This window comes from Gambusia affinis, linkage group LG17 (assembly GCF_019740435.1).
Source record: "Gambusia affinis linkage group LG17, SWU_Gaff_1.0, whole genome shotgun sequence".
NCBI classification, from domain to species: Eukaryota; Metazoa; Chordata; class Actinopteri; order Cyprinodontiformes; family Poeciliidae; genus Gambusia; species Gambusia affinis.
The window spans coordinates 23,292,616-23,314,326 of NC_057884.1; the positions used below are offsets into that span (position 1 = coordinate 23,292,616).

Sequence of the window (21,711 nt, forward strand, 5' to 3'; positions counted from 1 at the left end):
ATCAAACAAACCAGCTGTACCTTTTCTTACTGATATAAGTGCCAAACATAATTTGAAATATTAATCAACTTACATTTAATAAAAATGCAGTAGCTAAAAAGAATAAATTTAGAAGAAAGTAAATGTCTAATTGAAGGTAATTATCAAGTAATTTCAGTTAGTGGCCACAGATGGCGCTGTTCAGCAAGATGTAGATCAATTTCAATCAGTGATAAAAGTTAACTTAAAATAAAAATCACTGAAGTTTCTACCCAGCTTTACTGAGTTAATCCGTTAATCAGGGAACTTTTGATTACAAATAAATTAACCTTTTGGTTATTTATCTCATAATAAGAAAAAAATGGGCGTTCATACGTTCACCATGTCACTCATTCATTAATTTCTAAAAGTTGGTTTAGAGCTTTGAATATATGTTTTCATCTATTATCTTAAAACTAAATATTTAGATTGGAGCTAAAGAGTTAGCTTGCATACAAAATACTTAGGTTGAGCTAAATATTTACTTTATAAACTAAATATTTGTAAATATCTGCTAACAAAATATAGCTTTAGTCTAAATATTTAGCTTGCTAATTAAATATAAAATATTAAATAACCCAGATAATTACTGTTAATTTTTGACAGTGTTACAAACGGTACTCCATATGAATGTTAATTGGTGTAATTCAACCATTATTCTTTTTAAGCTCATTGTTTACTTGTTTTATATAGTTATATAAAAAGTGTTGTTCTTTTAAATGTTGTGTTTGACATTAAAGATTCAGATTTTATAAGTTGGGTCAAGCTAGTTGTGATTTCTGCTGTATTAATTAAGTAATTAATTAATTAATTAATTAGTTTGTTCGGGTAATGAAGGGTTAACCACCTGCAGCAGACGCACTGAAGGAGGAAAAAACCCCTCCATGACTCTGTGCAGCACTGATAACCACCCGGTACCGGTCCGGTACCGCTAACCGCTTCGAAAAAAATGGATTTTAAACGGACTGGACGGAACTGGAATCACCCCGGAACGCTTTAAAAGGGCGCGTGGGCTCTACGGTTGTTGTGTTTTTCTCCATTCGTCTTCTCCCGGTGCGCACGCAGTCCTCCTCAGCGGCGCGTGCCACCTCCGGACTATAAAAGCTGCCCTCTCCGCTCCACAGTTCCTGCGTGTCCTCGCGCCTGTTTTGGATGTGTGCTTTCAGCTAGCGCGTGGATCGACCGGCAGAACCATAAGAAAAAGCAGGCCAGCGCGAGCCAGGAGAAGGTAGGCAGGGAGCTCGCGGGCACCCAGCACAGCTAGCAGCAGCGGCCGAACGGTGACTCCTCCGAACCAGAGATGGTCACGTCCGCACCTCGGATCCTCCTACTGCTGCTAATGTGGCTCCAGCACTGCGGTACCGTCCACGGTAAGAGCCCGCTGCGGTCGCCCCGGTTTGTCCGGTTAAACGCTCCGGTGTTCGGGGCGGTTAAGCTAACATTTACCGAACCGTACACCTGTCTCCTGGCTGCACGTTCATGCACTTGTTAGCCGTCTAATTGGCAAACAAACCACATTCTTCGGGCGGTTTGGTCAGTATTTGTAAGTTTAATTCATTTCGAATGAATTCCTACTCTCGTTTAAAGAATATGACCACTAAAACAAAGATTTAAACCCTTAATTTGGTTGATCAGCACCTAAACCTCTTCTTTTTTGCGTCAATGTCTTGTGATTTCTCCTCAGCCATCAATACCAACCCCCTCAGCCTCTGTGACGTTTCTAATTTATTTATTTATTCTTTAAATGAAAGCCGACATGAGGGCCGAGAAAGGAGCAAACTGCGGATTAACATCTTGGAAATGGGGATTAAATCTGGGAGTAGTTTGGAGCTCCGGAGGGGAGGGGGCCGGTGATTTAGGCCAATCACCGGCCGCAGGGGATCCCAATGAAGGCTAATTACCTGCTGAGAGGCCGGGTCCAGTTTGGACATGTACGAACAAAACTTCTCATTTAAACTTAAAAGTCCAGGATAAAAACATTAAAATAGACTCAGAAACCAACAGTAGAGTTTATGTAGCTGTTAAAGATTACATTTTGGTAAATTTGATAATTATCCACAGTTGTAGACAGAAAATTGGAGATGTAATGGCTTTTTATTCAAAAATGTTTTAATTTGGTCTCCTTAAATTTGGTTTAACTTCTTTTTTTTTTAAGATTTTTTTATATAAAAATATTTCTATAATTTTATGTTGGCTGTATTCAAATTGTTTTATTTGGCAGATTTTCTATTTAAGTTTTTAATAAAATTCATCCTTAAGATTTTCACTGGTATTAAAATGTTTTTATTTTATTATGATTAGGAAGGTTTTGTGCATTTTGTCTCTACTATCTAAGTTTTTTTATATTTGATTATCAGGCAGGTTTTGTGCATTTCAACTATCAAATGTTCTTGTTAAAACGTTTAATTTATTAAACAAGTTATGTATATATTTCATACGTTTTGTCTCCACTGAGATTTTCTTTTTACATTTAATTATTATGCTGGCTTTATGCATTTGTCTTGAATTGTTTTTTTTCTTGTGGGTGCATATTTAGAAAATATTTACATATTTTAGGAATACTTTCCTTCAATTGCCTGATTCATTTAAGCCCGTTTATACAAAGCTGATCGTTAGCTGGTATAATTTGAACCAGGTTTTTATTTTTGTGTTGTGGAGTCTTTAATACCATCATAATTGATTTGATGTTTGCAGGAAATGTGTTTTTCCTCTGATTTGCACAGATTCCCACCTACAGCATCGGCTCCATGGTGCCTGATAAGAGCCTCATTCCCCAAAACGAGCCGCTATCACCGTCTGAGATTCAGACAAACTATTTGACCAAAATGCCATGCAGATTAGTGAGCAGAAGCAGGCTGACCTGATTAAAATGGATGTTTTATGTTTTTTCTTCTCTCCCCTCCATGGTTACTATGATGCTGAGTGAGACCCAGATCCTCGGCTGTGGGAAGCCGGGCGGGGGACGTCAGTGTGTGGGGGTTCTTGAAGTGGGCGGAGTGGTGGAGAGCAGCATGCTGCAGCCGTTTGTTACTGGGGAAAACTGCATCACCGTGACCTCCACTGTGACAGCATTTATATAGAGCACAATAATTTTCTATTTTTAATGGAGATGATTTGATGCAGCTCAATGCCTGTCAGCTTCAAACAGTACATGAAGATGACTGAGGTGTCATTTTAAATCTACGATCAATGTCTCTGTAATGATGCAAGATGTTTCCTCTTTAGAGAATATTAAATTAAGAGTCAAATGCTTCCTAAATGCTTAAAGCAGAAAAATGTCTAATCTTGGTGTTGGCTGGTAACATTCCCCCAGTCTCTTGTTTTTAGATCCTTTAGGTGTCAGTTTTTTAAAATCAGGAGTGACGCTGCAGAGACAGCAGCGTTGCTTCATGCAGGTACGTCTAACTGCTGCGGTGTTGATCAGAGGGTGAAGTGTACAGCGTTCCTGGCAGCTAGTCGATGGGCTGGTGCAGCAGCAGCTCTGTGGGGGAGCCATCCTGAAGGAACAAAAGACTCTACAGTTCATCGACTCTGCTTCTTCTTTTTACTGCTGTAACACTGACATGCACCTTATTATATACATTTTAACGGTTTTGTCTTTTTGCAGGCTTGTAAGCTAGTAAAACATGCAATGAAGTATTCTGCTAAATTTAAGTTTCCTATGATTTGATTTTGGTATTTCAGGTCTAAACATCCTTTCATGTTCAAGGATGGAAGGATTTAAGGTGTTTATGTTGAATATTTGCCCAAAATAGGAAATCCATGGTTGGTTTTTATTAATGAAAAGAGTTGGCTGCAGGAAAGCGTTAACATTTCTTTGTAATTTCTGCTAAAGTGGAAGTTTGTAATGTGAGTCTGTTTTGAGGCTTGCCTTGCAGGATCTCTATTTGCTTTGTCAGCATTAAATTTCCATCAGCATTTAGACTGTGAGTCACAACTTTTCCTCCAGGCGGTTTGGCCCGCCTCGATTGGGCTGTAACTTTCAAGTAAATAAGTTTTAGAACCAGCTGGGTGGGTTCATAACTGTAGACGTTTTAAAGCTACAGGAACAGAAAGACAGACGTTCGGGGGAATTGTAGAGAAGTTAAAGTTTGTTCATGATTGGGTTAAAGATGGAACAGGATGCAGTAGGAACCAGAAACGATTCACTGATACTTTGAAGGAAATGGACTTTAGTTCTCTGGCTGTTACGTTGGATGATGTTTGTAATGAGAAATTTCTGCTCAGCTACTGGCTGAATTTCTTCTGTTTTGTGGATTTTCTGAGTTTTTAAAGTGGAGCTATGCAGTTAAATCCCAGTATTGACTGGAGTTAGAAACCACAGCCACCAGTGCCTGACTATTTAACCAGCTAAAACGCTAAATACACCTTTAATATGGGTTAATGCACCCAGTGAAAATTATCTTAACACGACTGCAGAAGCAACATTTACAGTCTGGGCTCCAATCTTTGGGATACAACCAATCACCTTGTAGGGAAACGAATGGCGCTCCTGGATTTGCTGTTTGTAATCACCAGCCAACGGCGCCTCAGCACCAATCGATAATCTTTAAAAAGCCTGACCTGCCATAGTTTTAAAACTCACAAATTGCTAAAGGACAGAGCTGAAAAATATATCTGATATTCAAGCCTTTGCAAGTCTGATGAATATTGATCAGTTTTTAAATATTTGAAATGCTATCAAATTGATGGCGTGACGTTTTCACTCCACACTGTTTTATTTTTAATCATTTGAATGAATCTCTTGCAATAATTAATCACATGTTGAGCTCTATAATTAGATTTTAAAATTTATTGCCTTGGTTTTGTGTCTCTTTCTGTTTTTGGATGTTTAATTTTTAGATGTTGAATGTAGTTTCTTCTAGTATCTAAATATTTTTTTGTCTGGGTTGCGGTCCGCTCCACTCTGAGACCAAAGCCGTTCCGGTTCCGAGCCGATCCGGGTTCCGCTGACCCAGTTTGGCTGCATTTCTCCGTCTGCTTCTTCTGGGGTGAATATTTCATTGAAACCTCTGAGAACAGGCAGGAGCGCTCCATTTCCCCACCTGGACGGCTGCAGTGTGGCGCCAGCCTCAAGGTCGGGGTTATTTTAGGAACATGTTCCGATGTCGGCTGCAGCAAACCGGGCCACAGCGCCGACCTTCAGTCTGGAAACGTTGGTTTCAGTTCTGTTGGAGCAGGAAGTGACAACGTGCTTCTGTTTAAATTATTGAACCTGCAGATGGAGCAAACGACACAAACTCTTAACCTCAGGATTAATCGTTCCTCTGGGTCAATTCAGGACGGCTCAAGTTGGATCTGATTCCAAAATAAAATGCACTAAACTATAAAAGTAAATTTTTTTTTTTTCTTCACTGTTTTGGCTTCATATTTGTCACATGAGGTTTGATTTTAATAAAATCAGAACCTACTAATGTTGGCTCTTATAAATATTGAGTAGAAAATGACGACGGACCCGTTGACCCTGTAGAAACATCAAGTTTCAGGAACTTTTCTCATTCACCTCGTTTGTCTCTGCAGGAACAAAAACTGAATGTGAAGCCAACCAGTTCCAGTGTGGAAACGGCCGCTGCATCCCGGCCGTGTGGCAATGCGACGGCGATGAGGATTGTACCGACGGCAGCGATGAGAACTCCTGTGGTGAGGAGGAACGACCCGCTTTACCAGAACACACACACTGATGTAGCAACTTCTGGACCAGTGGAGTTTTAGTTTAGTGCAGCTCGACATAAAAGTAAAGTTATAAAAACATAGTAAACATGCAGAATGAGGTTCACTTCACAACAGTTTTTCCTTCCACTCAACTTTCCACTTGGATATTGCAGCATTCTGATTGGCTAATTTCACCTTTTGTGACTTATTTAACGTACCAATGGAACCAAAGTTTATTCTCTTGTGCTGATGAACATCTCGACACGTTTTATCTTTTTTGCGTGCATAAATTTGCTTTGACTAGGCCTGTAATTCTCCCTCCTCCTGCTGTGGTTTTTCTGTAACGTTTCTGTGCAGAATTCAGTTTGAAGCAGATAAAAAAAAAAGTGTGAAAGATGCATGAAGTTCTGAAAGCTGCTGCATATTGATGTCAAACTGCTAATCTGTTTGCCGTTCAGATTCTGAGCCGTTCTGTCGCCTCAGAACCAGGAAGGTGACGGTTTGAGAGTCGAACCTGATGGGAAGGAAAAGCACAGCGGAGCTAAATCTGGATCCAATATGTTCAACTATCTGGGTCATTCAATAAAACACGGCAAGGAAAGAATAAGAGGAGGGGGAAGGGATGTTTAAATCCTTTATGAACAGGAAATGAAACGTTTGAACTTTTAGTTTATTTCAAATGTTTTTCAATAAAAAAACTAACAATTTTCACAACAAAAAACATTAAATATGCAGGGAAAAAGGAAGAGAGGGAAACGTGCTAATTGCACGTAGCGACATTTAGCTGGGAACATGTTGGACTTTAATGATTTCCAAATTTTCTACTTGCATCCTGCAGGAAGTGGGATGCAAAGCAACCAAAATGTTGCAAAATCACAGGAATCCACTGAGATTTTAATGTGATTCCCATGAATCAGTTCAACACCAGATGGTCCAAACTAAAGATGCAGGACTTTCTGATTCTGGCTGTGTAATAATAAAACTAAACTGGTTTCCATTCCAGTATTTTGATTTAAATTGTTCTGATTCTGTTTCAGTTCAGAAGACGTGTGCGGATGTGGACTTTGTGTGCCGCAGCGGTCAGTGCATCCCGAAGCGCTGGCACTGCGACGGCGAGCCGGACTGCGAGGACGGATCCGACGAGAGCGTAGAAATCTGCCGTAAGTTCTCCCACAATGCAACTTGTTTAGACGCGTTTAACAGGTTTCAATCAGCAAAGATGTTAAACTCTGAAGCTGTGGGGGGGAAAGTTAATCCTGCCAATGAATACATGCCAAGTAACTGATTCATTTTAATCAGAAATAAAGGATCGTTTCTTGCTTTCTGTGAGTTTGGATCAGTTTCCTGCTCTGTCATGTTTAGTGCAGCAGCTGTTTATGTTCCTGCTGGTTCTGAAGGTCGTGACCGGGTCGTTTTCAGGTCCAGTCATGTTCTGATATCAGAGCTGATGTCTGACCAGCTGTTGGCTTCAGCAGCTGAAAGTGTCTGACTTTAATTTTAACCTGCTGACTCCGCCTCCACATTCCTGGTGGTGATTTTCTCTCAGTTCAACTTTGCTTTAAACTTTCTTGCTTTAAAGGAGTTTCTTTTTTCTTGTTGGGGCCTGCCCATAGCAATGCATAAGGAGAGCAGTGACTGACTTGCGAAGCAAGTCAGTCACTGCCTCCATGCATTGCATGGCAGGCACCTATTGTTCTACACCCAATAGAATGTCTCTTTATTATTATTCTTAACTTCTTCTTCCGTCAACCGGAATGCGGCTCGCACCGCTGCGAGCCCACCCACAAAAGTGGTATCAAAACGTGCGGCTCGATCCCGGGAGGTGTGCTATTACTTTTGGATTTGGAGTTTCCATGGGCGTAAAAAGCAAAAAACGACCCCAAAATCACTAACGAGCTCACCAGGTGCAAGTCTTCGTCAAGGGGATTTGAGGCAACCAGTAAATCCTGAAAATACCCTATTTTTGAGGATTTTCTGTGTCATAACCTTATGTAGAAACGCCCATTCAAACTTCATTTTGTAGATACGTCCGTGATCTCTTTTAAAGTGAAGACAGCACGTCAATATGTATTATGGTTTGTCCACAACTTCTTTCTAAGCGACCAAAAGTTTTTGGTTTTTGGAAAAATCAGAGTGTGAAGGCTGCTCCTCTAGAGTGAGAGTCAGAGCGACATTTTGACCCCAAATCATTTTTTAACTCGCCCTCACGCTCACAAATATTGCATGATTGGTATCAAACTTGGTCATGACATTGATACGCGTGCCTGCTCCGGTCAAATGTTTTCAAAAATTATCTAGCGATTACAGTTTTCTCTCCAGGTGCTTCAGAGCAAAGTCATGCGCCAGGGTAGCAGACAGATCTCACTGATTCACTTCCATGTATTTCTGAAAAATTTCAGACCTTGGCACACACTTTTTTTATCTCATCGCTGTTAATACTGTGAGTGAGGTAGAGATATGAATGGCGGGACTATGTGAGACAAATAGCCCTCTCATATGCTTCAAACGGTTTTCGAATATGTATTACGGTTCCCGAACGGGAAACAGTTTTTTGCAATGCTTTTTTTAGTCAAACTGGCTGGCTCAAACAGAGAATTGTCTCCCCCTGGATGTCTCACTCACAGCTGGCAGAGAGGATTATTTACCATGGCAACGGAACCCAGAGCAGGGAGAGCTGCTGAGGACTACAAATACGCATCACTGTAGTTCGAACTAGTAGTTCAGTTAAAACAGAGGAGGACTGAGCTGGCCTTTAGAAAAACTTGCTGCTATGGGCTGTATATAACTCATTTAACCCTGTCACTGTTACACATGTGATGAGTTTGGCCCTTTGAAATGAAGCTTACTGAAAATTTCAAAATAAAAGCCCTTGAAAATTTTTACATCAGGTCATTGCTTTTTTGAGCGTTATATGACTGATTTAATCCAATGACTGTTACACATGGGATGACTTTGACCCTTTCAAATGAAGCTTAACAAAAATTTCAAAATAAAAGCCTTGGGAATTTTTACATCATGTAATTGCTCTTTTTGGCTTTATGTGACTGGTTTATCCAAAGCACTCTTACACATTGGATTAGTGTGGGCATTTAATATGAAGCTTACTGCAAATTTCAAAATAAAAGCCTCAATATGCCCCTCTGGACAGTGCACCGCCGGAGGCGGTGCAATGATATCATTCTGCATTATCTGTTTATCCGAGGTTAGCATTAGCCTTTTAGCATTAGCCTTTTAGCTTAAATAAGCTATTTTCTATTTTTCAGACTTATTAGCCATGTTTAGTATACTTAATGGAGTAAGTAAATGACAGTAAACATTCTAATGATACCCCACATGCTACTGAAAGTATTTATGCTTACATTAGCATATTTGCTCATTTTAGCTAATACACTTGCTTTATCATACTGAATGTTGCATGTCCAGCTTACTTAACATTCTTGTGATTCTCCACATGCTATTGATTACATTGCAGCTTTCTTTAGCATCGATGCTAATTCTTAGCATCAGAACGCTGGGTCCAAACCGACGGGCACACTTTGGCAGGCCCCAGTTAAATTTCTTCAGGAATTTTCTAGTTTTGCTCTGCAACTTTAAAAGTTTATAAACTCATGCATCAAATTTAAAGCAAGCTGAACTTTTTCAAAAATGATTCTTACGAGATTTCTAGAATGCAATGAGTTTAATGAGAAACTCATTTATTTATTTTATCATTTATAATTTCACCTGTTTATGTTCAGATCTCCCGTTTGGCTTCTTCTGGTGCAGAATTGATTAAGTTGAATAAAATGCAACATTATTTGTGTTTTATGATTGTGTAGCACGTTGGTGCTTCATAAAAAAAAGTTGGTATGAAATTAAGGTTTGAAAACTATTGGATATGATTTAATGGGACAAATCTGCTTTTTGACCCTAATTTAGCTCCATAGTCACCTGTGATTTTAATTGGTTCATGTAAAAACTTTGTTTTGGTTGTGGTTAGCTCCAACAGTAATTCTGTTTTGATGCACTAATTGGTGAATTAAACAGTAAAGCTGTATATATTTCCCCAACATATTTTCATTCTTGGTGCTGCACAATGTCAAGAAAGTAGATGTAATGTCTAATTTAAACTGGCATATTTTCCTTTTCTTTAGCATTTCAGTAGAACTATGAGCTTCATGTAACTTCAGACCAATTATTCATTGACTCTTGCAGTTTGATATGTTCCTAGAACATCTTGATTTAGTGCTGCGTTCTCTGTGGTTTGGATTTGATCGCTGACCTCGCCGTGTTCTCTGTCTGCAGACATGCGGACGTGTCGTCTTAACGAGTTCAGCTGCGGCCCGGGAACCACGCTTTGCATCCCCATCTTCTGGAAATGTGACGGCGAGAAAGACTGTGACAAAGGAGAGGATGAAGTCAACTGTGGTGGGTGGAAGCTGCTTTTCTCCCTCAACACCTCAGTAATTATTTGACCTTTTGAATCGTTTGTTTCCCTGTTAAGTTGAACGTCTAGCTGCTGCATTCAGCAGCAACGGGTTCATTTTTAGATGATTTATGGTCCAAGTACTGCTGGAAAACCTGAAGATGAGGCTTTCGTAGCAGTTCAATGTTTTCTCCTGGGATTTTGATAAACAAAATGTCTGAAGTGCTTTACATTAATGCTCAATCAATACCTCATATTGATTGAGAAGCTCATTCTTTAACTCCAGCTGTATTTTACTAAGAACAGTGAAAGTTATGAGTTTGAATCGTTCTAAAGGTTCTTTGGCACAACATGGTGAGAAACATCCTGTGCTCTCAGTGATTTTGGTTTTTTAGCCATGCATCTTGTTGTCTTATTGATGAAGCGCCTGAAGAAAACTCCAGATATCTCAGCAGACGCTCATGGATTCCCTGAAGTGAGATCAGCTGGTATTGATTATGGGATGCTGAGCTGCAGAAACCTGCTTGGCTCAGTTCACAACTGCAGCTTCTGCCTCAGTGGATCGGACCTCATTCAGTTACAATCAGAACCTGAAGTAAACTCTGACTCCTCCCAGGTAACATCACCTGCGCTCTGAACGAGTTCACCTGCTCCAGCGGCCGCTGCATCTCCAAGAACTTCGTGTGCAACGGCGAGGACGACTGCGGCGACGGTTCGGACGAGGTGGACTGCGCGCCGTCGTCCTGCGCTCCCAGTGAGTTCCAGTGTGGAAACGCGTCCTGCATCCCGGCCAGCTGGGTGTGTGACGACGACGTCGACTGTCAGGTGAGAGGAAACAGAAAGGAAGAGGTGAACCATCAGGTCTGAAAGGCCATTTTCTACTGCTGATACTTTTTAGGGATTCCCAGGTTGAGTTCAGGTCGGGATTTGATTTAAAGCTACTTTAATTCTCTGTGGAATTTGGTTTGATAGGAAATGAAATGGTTGTCTCTCAAAATGTGATCTAAAATGAATAATTCTGCAACAGAATGTTTATTTTTTTAAATTACATGTGGAAAATTTCTATCCTGTCAATAATCAAACCCTTCAGATCAAACTAGTGATGAAACTGCAAAGTTTTTGTCTCTTAAAAATCAACAGTTGTTTTATACCAGATTCTTTTTCTAATTTTGTTTTTCATTTAGCAAACTTAAATGACAAATGCATAAAGTAAAACTAAAATTGCTTATTTCAATAACTGCTTCTGTGAGTTGAGATGAATAGAAGCTGGAAAACAAGTTGGCATTTCTTAGACTAACTTCAGTCTGCAAACCTGAAGAGTTCATTGGTGTGAAAATATTCAGGTTTTTTTCTAATCTGAATGTAAACAATTTTAAAAAGCTGCAAACTTGCTAAATTTTTACAGTGCAATAATTATAACATTTAATGCAAATCTCATGTTGTAGAAAAACAATTCAATCTAGGAAACAGTGCAACTTTCATTAATGCACATCAATAAATTTAATCATAATCAGGATTCCTGTGACTTTCCAGACCTCTTAAGAGAACCAGAAAGGTTTTACGATTTTAGGTAAAATATTCTAATTTTAAAGCGTTTGCTGTGTTTCTGTAGGACCAGTCAGATGAAGCTCCGGCTCGTTGCGGCCGCCACCCGACGCCGCCCGCCAAGTGTTTGCCCAGCGAGATGCAGTGCGGCTCTGGAGAATGCATCCATAAGAAGTGGAGATGTGACGGAGACCCCGACTGCAAGGACGGCAGCGACGAGGCCAACTGTCGTAAGTTACAACTTCCAGCTTCTGTTTCACTGATTTTTCTACAGAACGAATTAAAGTTTGAGTTTTTGTTTGCAGCTGTGAGGAGTTGTGGTCCAGATCAGTTTAAATGTGACGATGGAAGCTGCGTCCTGGGAAGCAGACAGTGTAACGGCATCAGAGACTGCGCCGACGGGTCAGACGAAATGAACTGCAAGAACTGTAAGACTTTACTCTGCTTTTAAAACTTAAAGTCCTCAAGCTAGATTTTAACATTGAAATGAATTTCTTCATGTTGGTTTGTGATCATCTGGATTGATTTCCTGTTTTTCCAGCGACTCAGTGCAACGGCCCAGAGAAGTTCAAGTGTCGCAGCGGAGAATGCATCGACATGAGCAAAGTGTGCAACAAGATCAGAGACTGTCCAGACTGGAGCGACGAGCCCATCAAGGAGTGCAGTGAGTTTGTTTTAAATATGACTAAACTATGCAAACTCTATGAATGAACATCTAGAGCATCTGTGGTATTTATGGCTTTATTTTTAATGATCCTGAAAGGATGAGATGAATTTTAAAATTAAAAAGTCAGTATTTCTTTACTAACCTGCATAATAGTTTGATCCTCCTTTAAATGTCAGCTTTGTTACATTTTATTGCATAAATGCAAACGTTTTATTAATCAAACAAAACTTACAAGAAATTTTACTTTCTGATTTAACACCTTGATTTTGGTCCTCCGTCTCTTTAAAAACTCCTCCTTCTCTTTCTGAAACTGACTTCAGGAGGTCATCACAACATGGCTTCTTTAACACTTTAACATTTTTACCTGAGAAGTAGCTCCTATCAGCTCAGCAGTTCCACCAGATGTTTGCCAAATGCTGCTGGCTAGTCTGAAGGAGTGTCAGGAGCTTGTCGACTTCTAAAAGCAATAATTTATTGTGGCATATCTGCTTGTTACAGATGTGAACGAGTGTCTCCTGAACAACGGCGGCTGCTCCCACATCTGTAAAGACACTGTGATCGGCTTTGAATGCGACTGCACACCTGGACTGCAGCTAATCGACCACAAGACCTGTGGAGGTACGATCCACTGTCACCAGACGAGTTCAAGAAGGGAACTTTAAGTTGGATTTTTTATTTATTTATTTTTTTTTTCTGCTGCAAAGATGAAATGAGGCTGAGAAAAGCTCATTGACTGATTTTCATTTAACTGTCCAGTTTAGACTAATTTAATTTAAAGTAAAATCTTGATCCAAAGCGGTCTGTCTGACGCTGCAGGATTTCACTCCATGTTCTGATCGTCCATCAGCTTTCAAGCAGAAATCCTGCAGTTTGTTTTCCATCTGTAAATCCTCTAATCCTCCTGGCATAAACTCCACCAGTATCACAGAACTGTTTAATTACAACCAGCAGTAAACTGAACGCTGGAATATTGAACAGCTGGCCAGAAAGATGACTGAAATTCAATTTCAATGCCTCGTTTGCTAATTTTATAAGGAAACTTAAAATTTTAAGATGGATGTTGTGCTGCTTTCCATTTCTAATCGGTTCCTCTTCATCTCCTGATGCAGACATCAATGAGTGCATGAATCCTGGTATTTGCAGTCAGATCTGTGTCAACCTGAAGGGAGGCTATAAGTGTGAATGCCACAACGGCTACCAGATGGATCCGGCTACCGGCGTCTGCAAGGCTGTCGGTGAGCATCAGGAACTTTTGATTTTAGACGTTTTCACCTTTCCTGGTTTTTACAAGTCTATTTTTCTCCATGTTCAGGTAAAGAGCCGTGCCTGATCTTCACCAATCGACGTGATATTCGCCGTCTGGGTCTGGAGAGGAAGGAGTACACGCAGATTGTGGAGCAGCAGAGAAACGCCGCGGCTCTGGATGCCGACTTCAACCAGCAGACCATCTTCTGGGCCGACCTGGGCCAGAGAGCCATATACAGGTAGACTCAGGGTTTCCAAACATCAGCTGGACTTTATTGTCCTTAATATGATGATATTTAAATATGTGGACCTTTTTATTTTCATAAGTTACACACTGCAGCTTTAATGCTCAATTTGCCATGAAAAGATCAGATGCAGGTTGAATAAGAGTAAAAAACATCTGATTGGTTCACTTCAGGCTGCAGTGTGAATGTAAAGTTATTTCTTGGAGGTGTGCAGGAAAATGAAATCTTTTGGAGTATTTGCTGTAATTTTGTGTCTTGAAAATAACTTTCAGTTTTAACTAATAAATCATTGAAACGCGACGCAGTGAGTTTTTCTTTTCCTCAAACTGCCATGTTTTTTGTTTTTTCTCTTCAGCACCGTCCTGGACAAGCGAGGAGACGTCGGCGTCCACAAGAAGGTGATCGACAACGTCCAGACTCCTCTGGGGATCGCCGTCGACTGGATCTACAACAACCTGTACTGGTCCGATCTGGGAACCAAAACCATTTCTGTGGCAAACTTCAACGGAACCAAACGGAAAGTTCTGTTCAACACGGGCCTGAAAGAACCCGCCTCCATCGCCGTGGATCCTTTATCTGGGTGGGTGGAAACATTTTGGGTTTTTCCCTCTGGCAGAGAACTGGTCTGATCAGCTGACCGGACATTTTCTGTACTGGTCTCAGGTTTCTGTACTGGTCTGACTGGGGAGAGCCGGCTAAGATCGAGAAGTCTGGTATGAACGGAGCGGACCGGCAGGTTCTGGTGGCGACTGACATCCAGTGGCCAAACGGGATCACACTGGGTAGGAATGGAGGCAGAAACCTGTAGCTGAAACAATAAAAATCTGTTTATTGGTGAAATATTTAGATCTTGCACTGCAGAAATGAAACTATTTCTGATCTTTTTGTGTCTTTCTTCAGATCTGATCAAAGGCCGGCTGTACTGGGTCGACTCCAAGCTGCACATGCTCAGTAGCGTCGACCTGAATGGAGACAACAGGAACAAGGTGCTTCAGTCTGCAGAATACCTGGCTCATCCATTCGCTCTCACCGTGTTCGAGGTTCGTTTTGCCTTCAGATTTCTCTTTAAATTCATCAACATTAATAAAATAAAGTTTTAGCAAAAAAAATGCAACATGGTTAACTTTCACTTTAATAGTTCAAGTATTTAAGTTTGGCTGAAGTGATCATTATTAATTACTAGTTTAGTAATCAATTAACTGGAAAATATAAAGACAAATTCCTGGAAAGTATATTGAGACCAGTATTTTTAAGATGTATTATAAAAACACCTTTTGTCAATTTTGAACTTCTCTACAATAATTTAGATTTACTAAAGAAATGTTGCATTTTAATCAAGTTTACTTGAACTGCCTTGTTACTGAAATGTTCTGTACAAAGTACTTCATAAAAATACAAAGTTTTAGGCAGTAAAATGTTTTATTTAAATATTTGCATAATTTCTAAAACTGTGGTCAAATTGTAAAATCTGTAAAATGTCAAACACTTTTCCATTGATTGATCATCAGAATAATGGGTTATTGAAATGATCAGTTGCGGCTCTGTATGAAAGTCGGCCATGTTTGGTTCTGTCGGCAGGATCGGGTCTTCTGGACAGACGGTGAAAACAAAGCCATCTACGGCGCCAACAAGTTCTCTGGTTCTGATGTCGTCACGCTCGCCAGCAACCTGAACGACCCTCAGGACGTCATCGTCTACCATGAGCTGATCCAGCTGGCTGGTAAGAGGTCAAAGGTCACCCAGTTCAACACAGAACTGGTGTTGATCAAGTTCTCCAGCTTGATTTGGGCTTCAGTTGCATTCAATAATTTATTTTTTTTCTTTTTCTGCAGGTACCAACTGGTGCACAGAGAAAAGTGAAAATGGCGGCTGCAGCTTCATGTGTCTTCCTGCCCCGCAGATCAACAAACACTCCCCCAAGTACAGCTGTGTGTGTCCTGCAGGCCAGGAGCTGGCAGCCGACGGCCATCGCTGCAGACCTGGTGAGTTCTGCAGCTTTTCTGATGTTTTCACATCAACTCTAAACATCGTCCTCTTTGTTTTACTGCTCAATTCTTTGGTTCATCCTCATGTTTTCAGTATAGTGAGAACCACTCGCCTGTTAAGGCTTCTAGAGGAGAAAAGGGAACCAGTGTCTTGAATCTTAAGTTGTGGGTAAATGTCTGCAGTGGTCCAGGATTGTTTGCAACAATTAGCGGTTCCAGGAGTGAAGGCAGAGCGGCGGCTCTGGCCTTTCCCTCCTGCTGGACGACCGGTTGCTTAGAGACTCTTTGTTTTTCCCTGCGGCTCCAGCTCCTTTCACAGATTAGCCTTTTCAAACCAAACACAAACCTGACAGCTGAAGCCGCAGCACTAATTGGACTCTGGTTCCAGCTGAGACTCGCAGATCACTGGACCGTCTTCATGACGGCGCTCCCAACAAACTTCAGTTTTCCCTATTTTACAGGAAACACTGAGGATCTGTGGAGAATTAGAAGTTTTAACTGATAGTGGAGTATAAAGAATGCTGAGGTTGTTTAAAAATAAAAAGTCATTTTGACTTGATTGGAAGGAGTTTTTGAGACCTTCTGCAGAAAAAAGAGAACAGGGAATCCAGATTTTCAAAAATTTAATCTTAAAAACCAAGATTTGCTTTTTATCGCCCAGCTCTACTGGATTCTCTGGTTTCTTCTTCACCTTTGAGTTTGCATCCTCTGTCCATTTTTCTTCTAGTTTCTGGTTATTTCACATTTTGTTGAAGTATTTACCCAAAACTTGGTCAGTTTTAGTTCTTTATATTATGAAGCTTATTTAAATCACATAGTTCTTCAGTTTATGCTGAACCTCATAGTTCTGTTGGTTACATGCCTGCAACAAACAGGCAAAAATTGTTGCCTGCCCCTTTAAGGCTGCAGACTAATTGGGCCGTTTCTGCCCGTCCAGCCCCTGTTCCAGCTGCCTCAGCTGGGCCGACCGGGAACTGTAGAGCTTTGTGAGGCTGCAGCGCCGACCGACTCTAATCTTGTTAGAAACACAAAGTGAACAGAAGCTCAACTCAGAGCTACAAACGACTGTCTTTATTGTTTACGGGCCTCTTTTACAGATGAGGGGAGTTTTTTCCCTTCAGTGTGAACTGAAATACTAGAAGTTTAGGTTTTTCAGTGTTTACAATGAGAAACAAACTTGATATCCCATAATGCTCTGCTGTGTGGGCAGGTTTGTTTAGGTTTCATGAAGAAAGCCTCTGATTTTCCCTTCACTACTTAACAGACTGGCTGATCAGAACTAAGAAACTCAAAGCTACTCATGAGAAATTTCAGCAGCTTCTTGATATTTGTAATAATTCACAGGAATTTGATTGTTTTCAGAGTGTAATATGCCATGTGTGTAGTATGATGTAACAAAATGGACTTAACCTTGAAATTTTTATTTTCTACTTTAGGAATCCAGATTTGGCTGCAGAACTCATAAATGGCAGTCTGTTATGCACACAGTGTGACGACGCCTCTGATCCTTGTGTAATAAGACTAAAGGCTCCACTATAGTTGAATGCACCGACTGCACCAGTTTTCTGGGCTGTCAGCCATTTTATTTAAAAAGTCTTAACTTTTTCTAAATTTTGAAAGGTCCCTAACCATTAGGGATGTTCCATGAAATCGACTCAAGAATCCAGATTTTAATTTACTACAAGTTAGAATCAATTTAAAGGTTTTTTCCCACCTGACAGTTCAGTAGAGTCAGTTTGATTGTGATTAAAGTTGAAACATTTGCTACATTCTTACCTGCTGCTATTTGTCACTGAACTGTCAAACCAAACCTTTTGAAAACCTGTTCACCTTTTCACCTGTGGGGGCGCTGCACTGAGAACCACTAGAAAGAAATGACTATAAATAACTTCATCACAAAAGGAGTGACGTCAGATTTTAAGAGTTGTAGGATTTCTCTTGTTTTTGGCAAAAGATCATAAGCCATTTATCCTGCTAGCACTAAACTAGCTAGCATTTGTTTTCAACGTATTTACCCAGAATGCTCTGCGCTGTAGTCCACTTCCTGCTTTAGGAACAAGCTGTGGTCCATTCATAGACATTCAAACCACACCAGTGTTTGCTTCAACCAAACAGAAGCCGACGTTTGTAGGCGGACCAGAGTTCACTTCCACATTCACACCTCCCCAAATGAACTGGAGTTTCTAAGCAAAAGGACCAGACTTCCCAGTTGGAGTAGTTTAACACAGGATGTTGAAACCACTAATGCAGATTACAGCGACTGTCTTCCATGGTTTTGATTTCTGCTTTCATGCATCAGATAAACCAGTTTACTCTCCAGAGATCTGGTCTACATTCAATAAAACTCAGAAATGGGACGACCTTGAATGCTTAAGGTTTGTTGTTCCTCTTCTAGTGACAAACTCTTCCTCAGAGGACGGTAGTGAAGCTCCAACGCAGCCCAAAGGTAAAACCTAATGCCGTCACCTCAAAGCATGTTGGGCTTTCCTCAAATCAAGTAGCATCTCGTTTTACTCCTTCTGTCAAAGATTTATCTAAATTAACCTTCTCTTCTGCTTTAAGTGAAACGTCTGTTGCTTTGGTCTTGATCTGAATCTAAGAGCTGAAATCAACCTGTAATTCTTCTAATCCAGCTGAGATTGATAAATGAATCATCCCTCGGGTGTTTCTTTAGTTGGATCATTTTCAACCTGGAAACTCAACTGAAATTCCCTTTTTTTTTTTTTTTTTTTCTTTTAAACTGAATTAATTTAGATTTTAATCAGAAACATGAGGAATTCTTGTGACTTGTTGCTAAATGCAGAACAAGCATATGACATTCAGTAATCACTTCTCTGCTGCTGGAAGAGTTTAAATGTCTAACAAATTAAATCTGAACTAATTTAGAACAGGAGCGCCATCTAGTGGTAGAAATGGGAAGTACACATGCAGTTTTCTGCTCAAATAATATGTACATTCTTGTTAAAATGGACCTGGACTGTCACTGGTTTACAAAACCTGTTGGAAGTTTTTAGTTTTGCTATTTGAACCTTTTTTTTCACACTTCTGAATTTGTAAAGATTAATGCAGGACTTCACTGAGGCTTGGTTTGATTGTGAGCATTAGATTTATACCAGTGTCTCTCTTGTAAGACTTTGAATGCCTGGGGATTTTCATAATTTTTTTTATTATTCCAACAAATATTTAGATTTGAAGAGTTTCTAGCAGTCTTATAATAAATCTTGGGTCTTCAGTATTCCCAGATGTTAAAGCAGATCTTCATCGCCTCAAATTCTCTTTTGTGGAACAAACTGTCCAAATTAAAAACAACTCAAGTACTTTAACACCCAGCTGATTTTTGGCTTCAGAAAAATAAGCCTTTATAAAAACCTTCCAAATTTAACATCCCAGCCTGTTGCCTAGCAACCCAAACTGAGCCCCAGCACATTTGGTTAGCAGGTTTTACTGCTGTATGCACCGTAGAATGGCTGGTGGATAAAACGACCGTGATCCAGAAACCACTTGCCTCATTCTTGTTTGTGCAGGAGGCTCCACTTCTGCTTTTCAAAGCTATACAATTGTGAATCTGTTTGGATTTTATTTGGTAATTGATAAGAAGCCCTAAAACGGCTCATTCTGGACTGAGCAGACTTGAACCTTATCTAAGAATGATTTTTGCAAAACATTTAATGTGCAGGTTTTGTGTAGACCATAAATCTGTACTAACCTGTTCAAGGTGTATGGAAATTGGTTAATTTTGTCATTGTCTCTTCCAGAAGCCAATGTGAGCACATCTATCCAGGTGGATTCCACAGCCAGAGGCTCTGCTGCTGCCTGGGCCATCCTACCTGTCTGTACGTACAGCTGCCTCCTCCTCTAAGGTCAAACATGAAGGTCAAATCTGTTTCTCACAGCCTGTGTCTCTGCTGCAGTGCTGCTGGCCATGGCCGGAGCGGGCGCCTACCTGATGTGGAGGAACTGGCAGCTGAAGAACCAGAAGAGCATGAACTTTGACAACCCAGTCTACCTGAAAACCACAGAAGAAGACCTCAACATCGACATCACCCGCCACGGCGCCAACGTGGGCCACACCTACCCAGCGGTGAGTCGACCAAACCTGAAAACTCCTGTAGATTGAATAGTTCCTCATTTCCTCCTCCAGGGGGAGTTTTACTTACTTAATTAATAAAAATAACTTTTTTGGCTTCAGGTCATCATGTATGAATCTTTAAGATCTGGTCATTTCCTACCCTCAAGTCTTTTTTTTTTTTTTTATTTTGTTTTATTTTTTTTTAACAAAAAAGTCATATGAATAGTTTTCTTTTCTCTTTAAAATTTCTTACCTGATGCAACAAATTGTAATTTTAGTAAGACTAAAATTGTGTCTGAAATCATAAATTTTAAAAATTCAATATTTTGAGGTGAATGAAAATGCTGCCATTTCTTCTTACAAAGTGTTAAATAAAATCTCATCTCTGTTCTTTTCCACAGATTTCAATAGTGAGCACAGACGATGATTTATCCTGATCGTTCAGGATTTAGTTTTGTTCTTTGTGGAAACCTCCTCCATGTTGCCGTAACGGCGGCTCTTACAGTTCAACCACATGCCTTCAGAAGTGCATTAAGTCCTGATCTGTGGTGAAGAGGAAATGTTATTTATTATGTGAATACTTCCATCAGTTTTCCATGTTCACTCCAAAATGTTAATGAATTTTTCTTTTTGCTTTTCCAACATTGTCTTTGCCCGTCTGTTCAGAGAACATTTTTCTCTTTGAGTCTCTTTCTGTGTTCAGCCTGGACTGAACATCTGAAGAACTGGTTGTCTTCATCAAACTGTTTCCTGGTTCTGATTTAAACCGGGTCAAAGTTCTCAGGTCTTAACGGGGAACAAGTCTGGAGACTAAAAGACGAGTATTTAATTATCAAACAGGATGTTAATATTTCTGATCATGCTTTGCTGGATAATATTAGGGTTTCTTCTGTTTATTGCATTAATATTATTGCTGCTGAGATCACCATGGTTACAGCGTTTGTAAACAGTGTAAATATATTTCCTCCCTCAGAGATGTGACTGTAAATCAGGACTCTCCTCAATGCACTTTGATCAATGTTCTCTGTAAATAAGATTGTATACACTGACTTGAATCTTTTTTGTTTTTTTTTTTTTGCTATGGCTGGTTTCCTCACCAGAGTTCAGATGTATTTAAGGAGAGCAGAGGAGGAAAAACAAATGAATTTGGTAAAAATGACTATTTTGTATGTTTGTGCTGTTGCTGTGAACTTTTTATATCCTTGTACAGTGAAGGAGAATGAAATGATCTGTATCTGAAGGAACTGATTCACAAAGAAATTTTGAATTAAAACATCCGTGTTCAAAAATCCCTCTGAATCTTTTTTGTTTATTTTGAGTCAAATGGGTCAAATATCAAAGTAGCATCACAAGAAAAGCAAAATGACTTTCTGGTTTACTTTCTTACCAAATCTAATTATGGTTCTTAAAATTTTAAAAAGATGCAGAACTCACATTCCCAGGTCTAGATTAGTGGTGGAAAACTATGCATAAAATTATACTTAATGTTTTCTGTTCCATGTTTTGAAGGCAAATTCTTCTCATACAGTCCCCAGTTGGAGTTGATTTCTAATCTGCAAAGTAGTTCATACTATTTCTAATGGTACAAATTGAATTTTGCACCATCCTGTCAATGAAATCTATGCATTAAAGTTTACCACATAATTCAGGTTTCTTACTGTGGACAGATTAAATATCACTTTGCAGTTAACATACTGTGGGTTTGTTTATTTTCTTTTTTTCTTTTGTTTCTTGTGTTTAATGTGGACAATTTACCAAAATAAAGTGATTGATTATAAAATATTTACAGTTTAATGGCAGATCTGTGAGGACTAAAGGATGCCAAGCAAGCAGAGGTGATATCTTTCATCACTGCTTCATGTGGACAATAAGCCATATTT

General features: G+C 39.9%; 2 protein-coding genes across 5 annotated transcripts in view; both read left to right on the forward strand.

The window, feature by feature from the left end:
- LOC122846989 (NACHT, LRR and PYD domains-containing protein 12-like) overlaps nt 1–21,711 on the forward strand; it is a 626,610-nt gene that overhangs the window by 80,526 nt on the left and 524,373 nt on the right. The gene's annotated exons all lie outside the window — the stretch shown is intronic.
- Nucleotides 1,007–21,122, forward strand: vldlr (very low density lipoprotein receptor). 2 transcript variants are annotated; one of them, XM_044144339.1, is made up of 19 exons: nt 1,007–1,388; nt 5,539–5,658; nt 6,708–6,830; nt 9,955–10,077; nt 10,692–10,900; nt 11,688–11,850; nt 11,926–12,048; nt 12,162–12,284; nt 12,786–12,905; nt 13,397–13,522; nt 13,600–13,771; nt 14,133–14,357; nt 14,441–14,559; nt 14,678–14,817; nt 15,356–15,497; nt 15,610–15,759; nt 19,518–19,595; nt 19,674–19,843; nt 20,233–21,122. In XM_044144339.1, the coding sequence occupies exons 1-19, from the start codon at nt 1,319–1,321 to the stop codon at nt 20,266–20,268; spliced, it is 2,532 nt and encodes an 843-aa protein (XP_044000274.1). In that variant the 5' UTR covers nt 1,007–1,318; the 3' UTR covers nt 20,269–21,122. The 2 variants fall into 2 exon arrangements, with proteins under 2 accessions (XP_044000274.1, XP_044000275.1); XM_044144340.1 differs by lacking the exons at nt 19,518–19,595; nt 19,674–19,843; nt 20,233–21,122 and adding an exon at nt 18,158–18,234 and having other exon boundaries at nt 1,039–1,388.

What these genes read in the sequence shown, in the direction of transcription:
- vldlr (XM_044144339.1), top strand. Translation starts at nt 1,319, where the DNA reads ATGGTCACGTCCGCACCTCGGATCCTCCTACTGCTGCTAATGTGGCTC. An exon ending in CGAAATGAACTGCAAGAACT is followed by an intron (nt 12,049 to 12,161) that starts GTAAGACTTTAC and finishes CTGTTTTTCCAG; the next exon opens with CGACTCAGTGCAACGGCCCA. An exon ending in CGACCACAAGACCTGTGGAG is followed by an intron (nt 12,906 to 13,396) that starts GTACGATCCACT and finishes CTCCTGATGCAG; the next exon opens with ACATCAATGAGTGCATGAAT.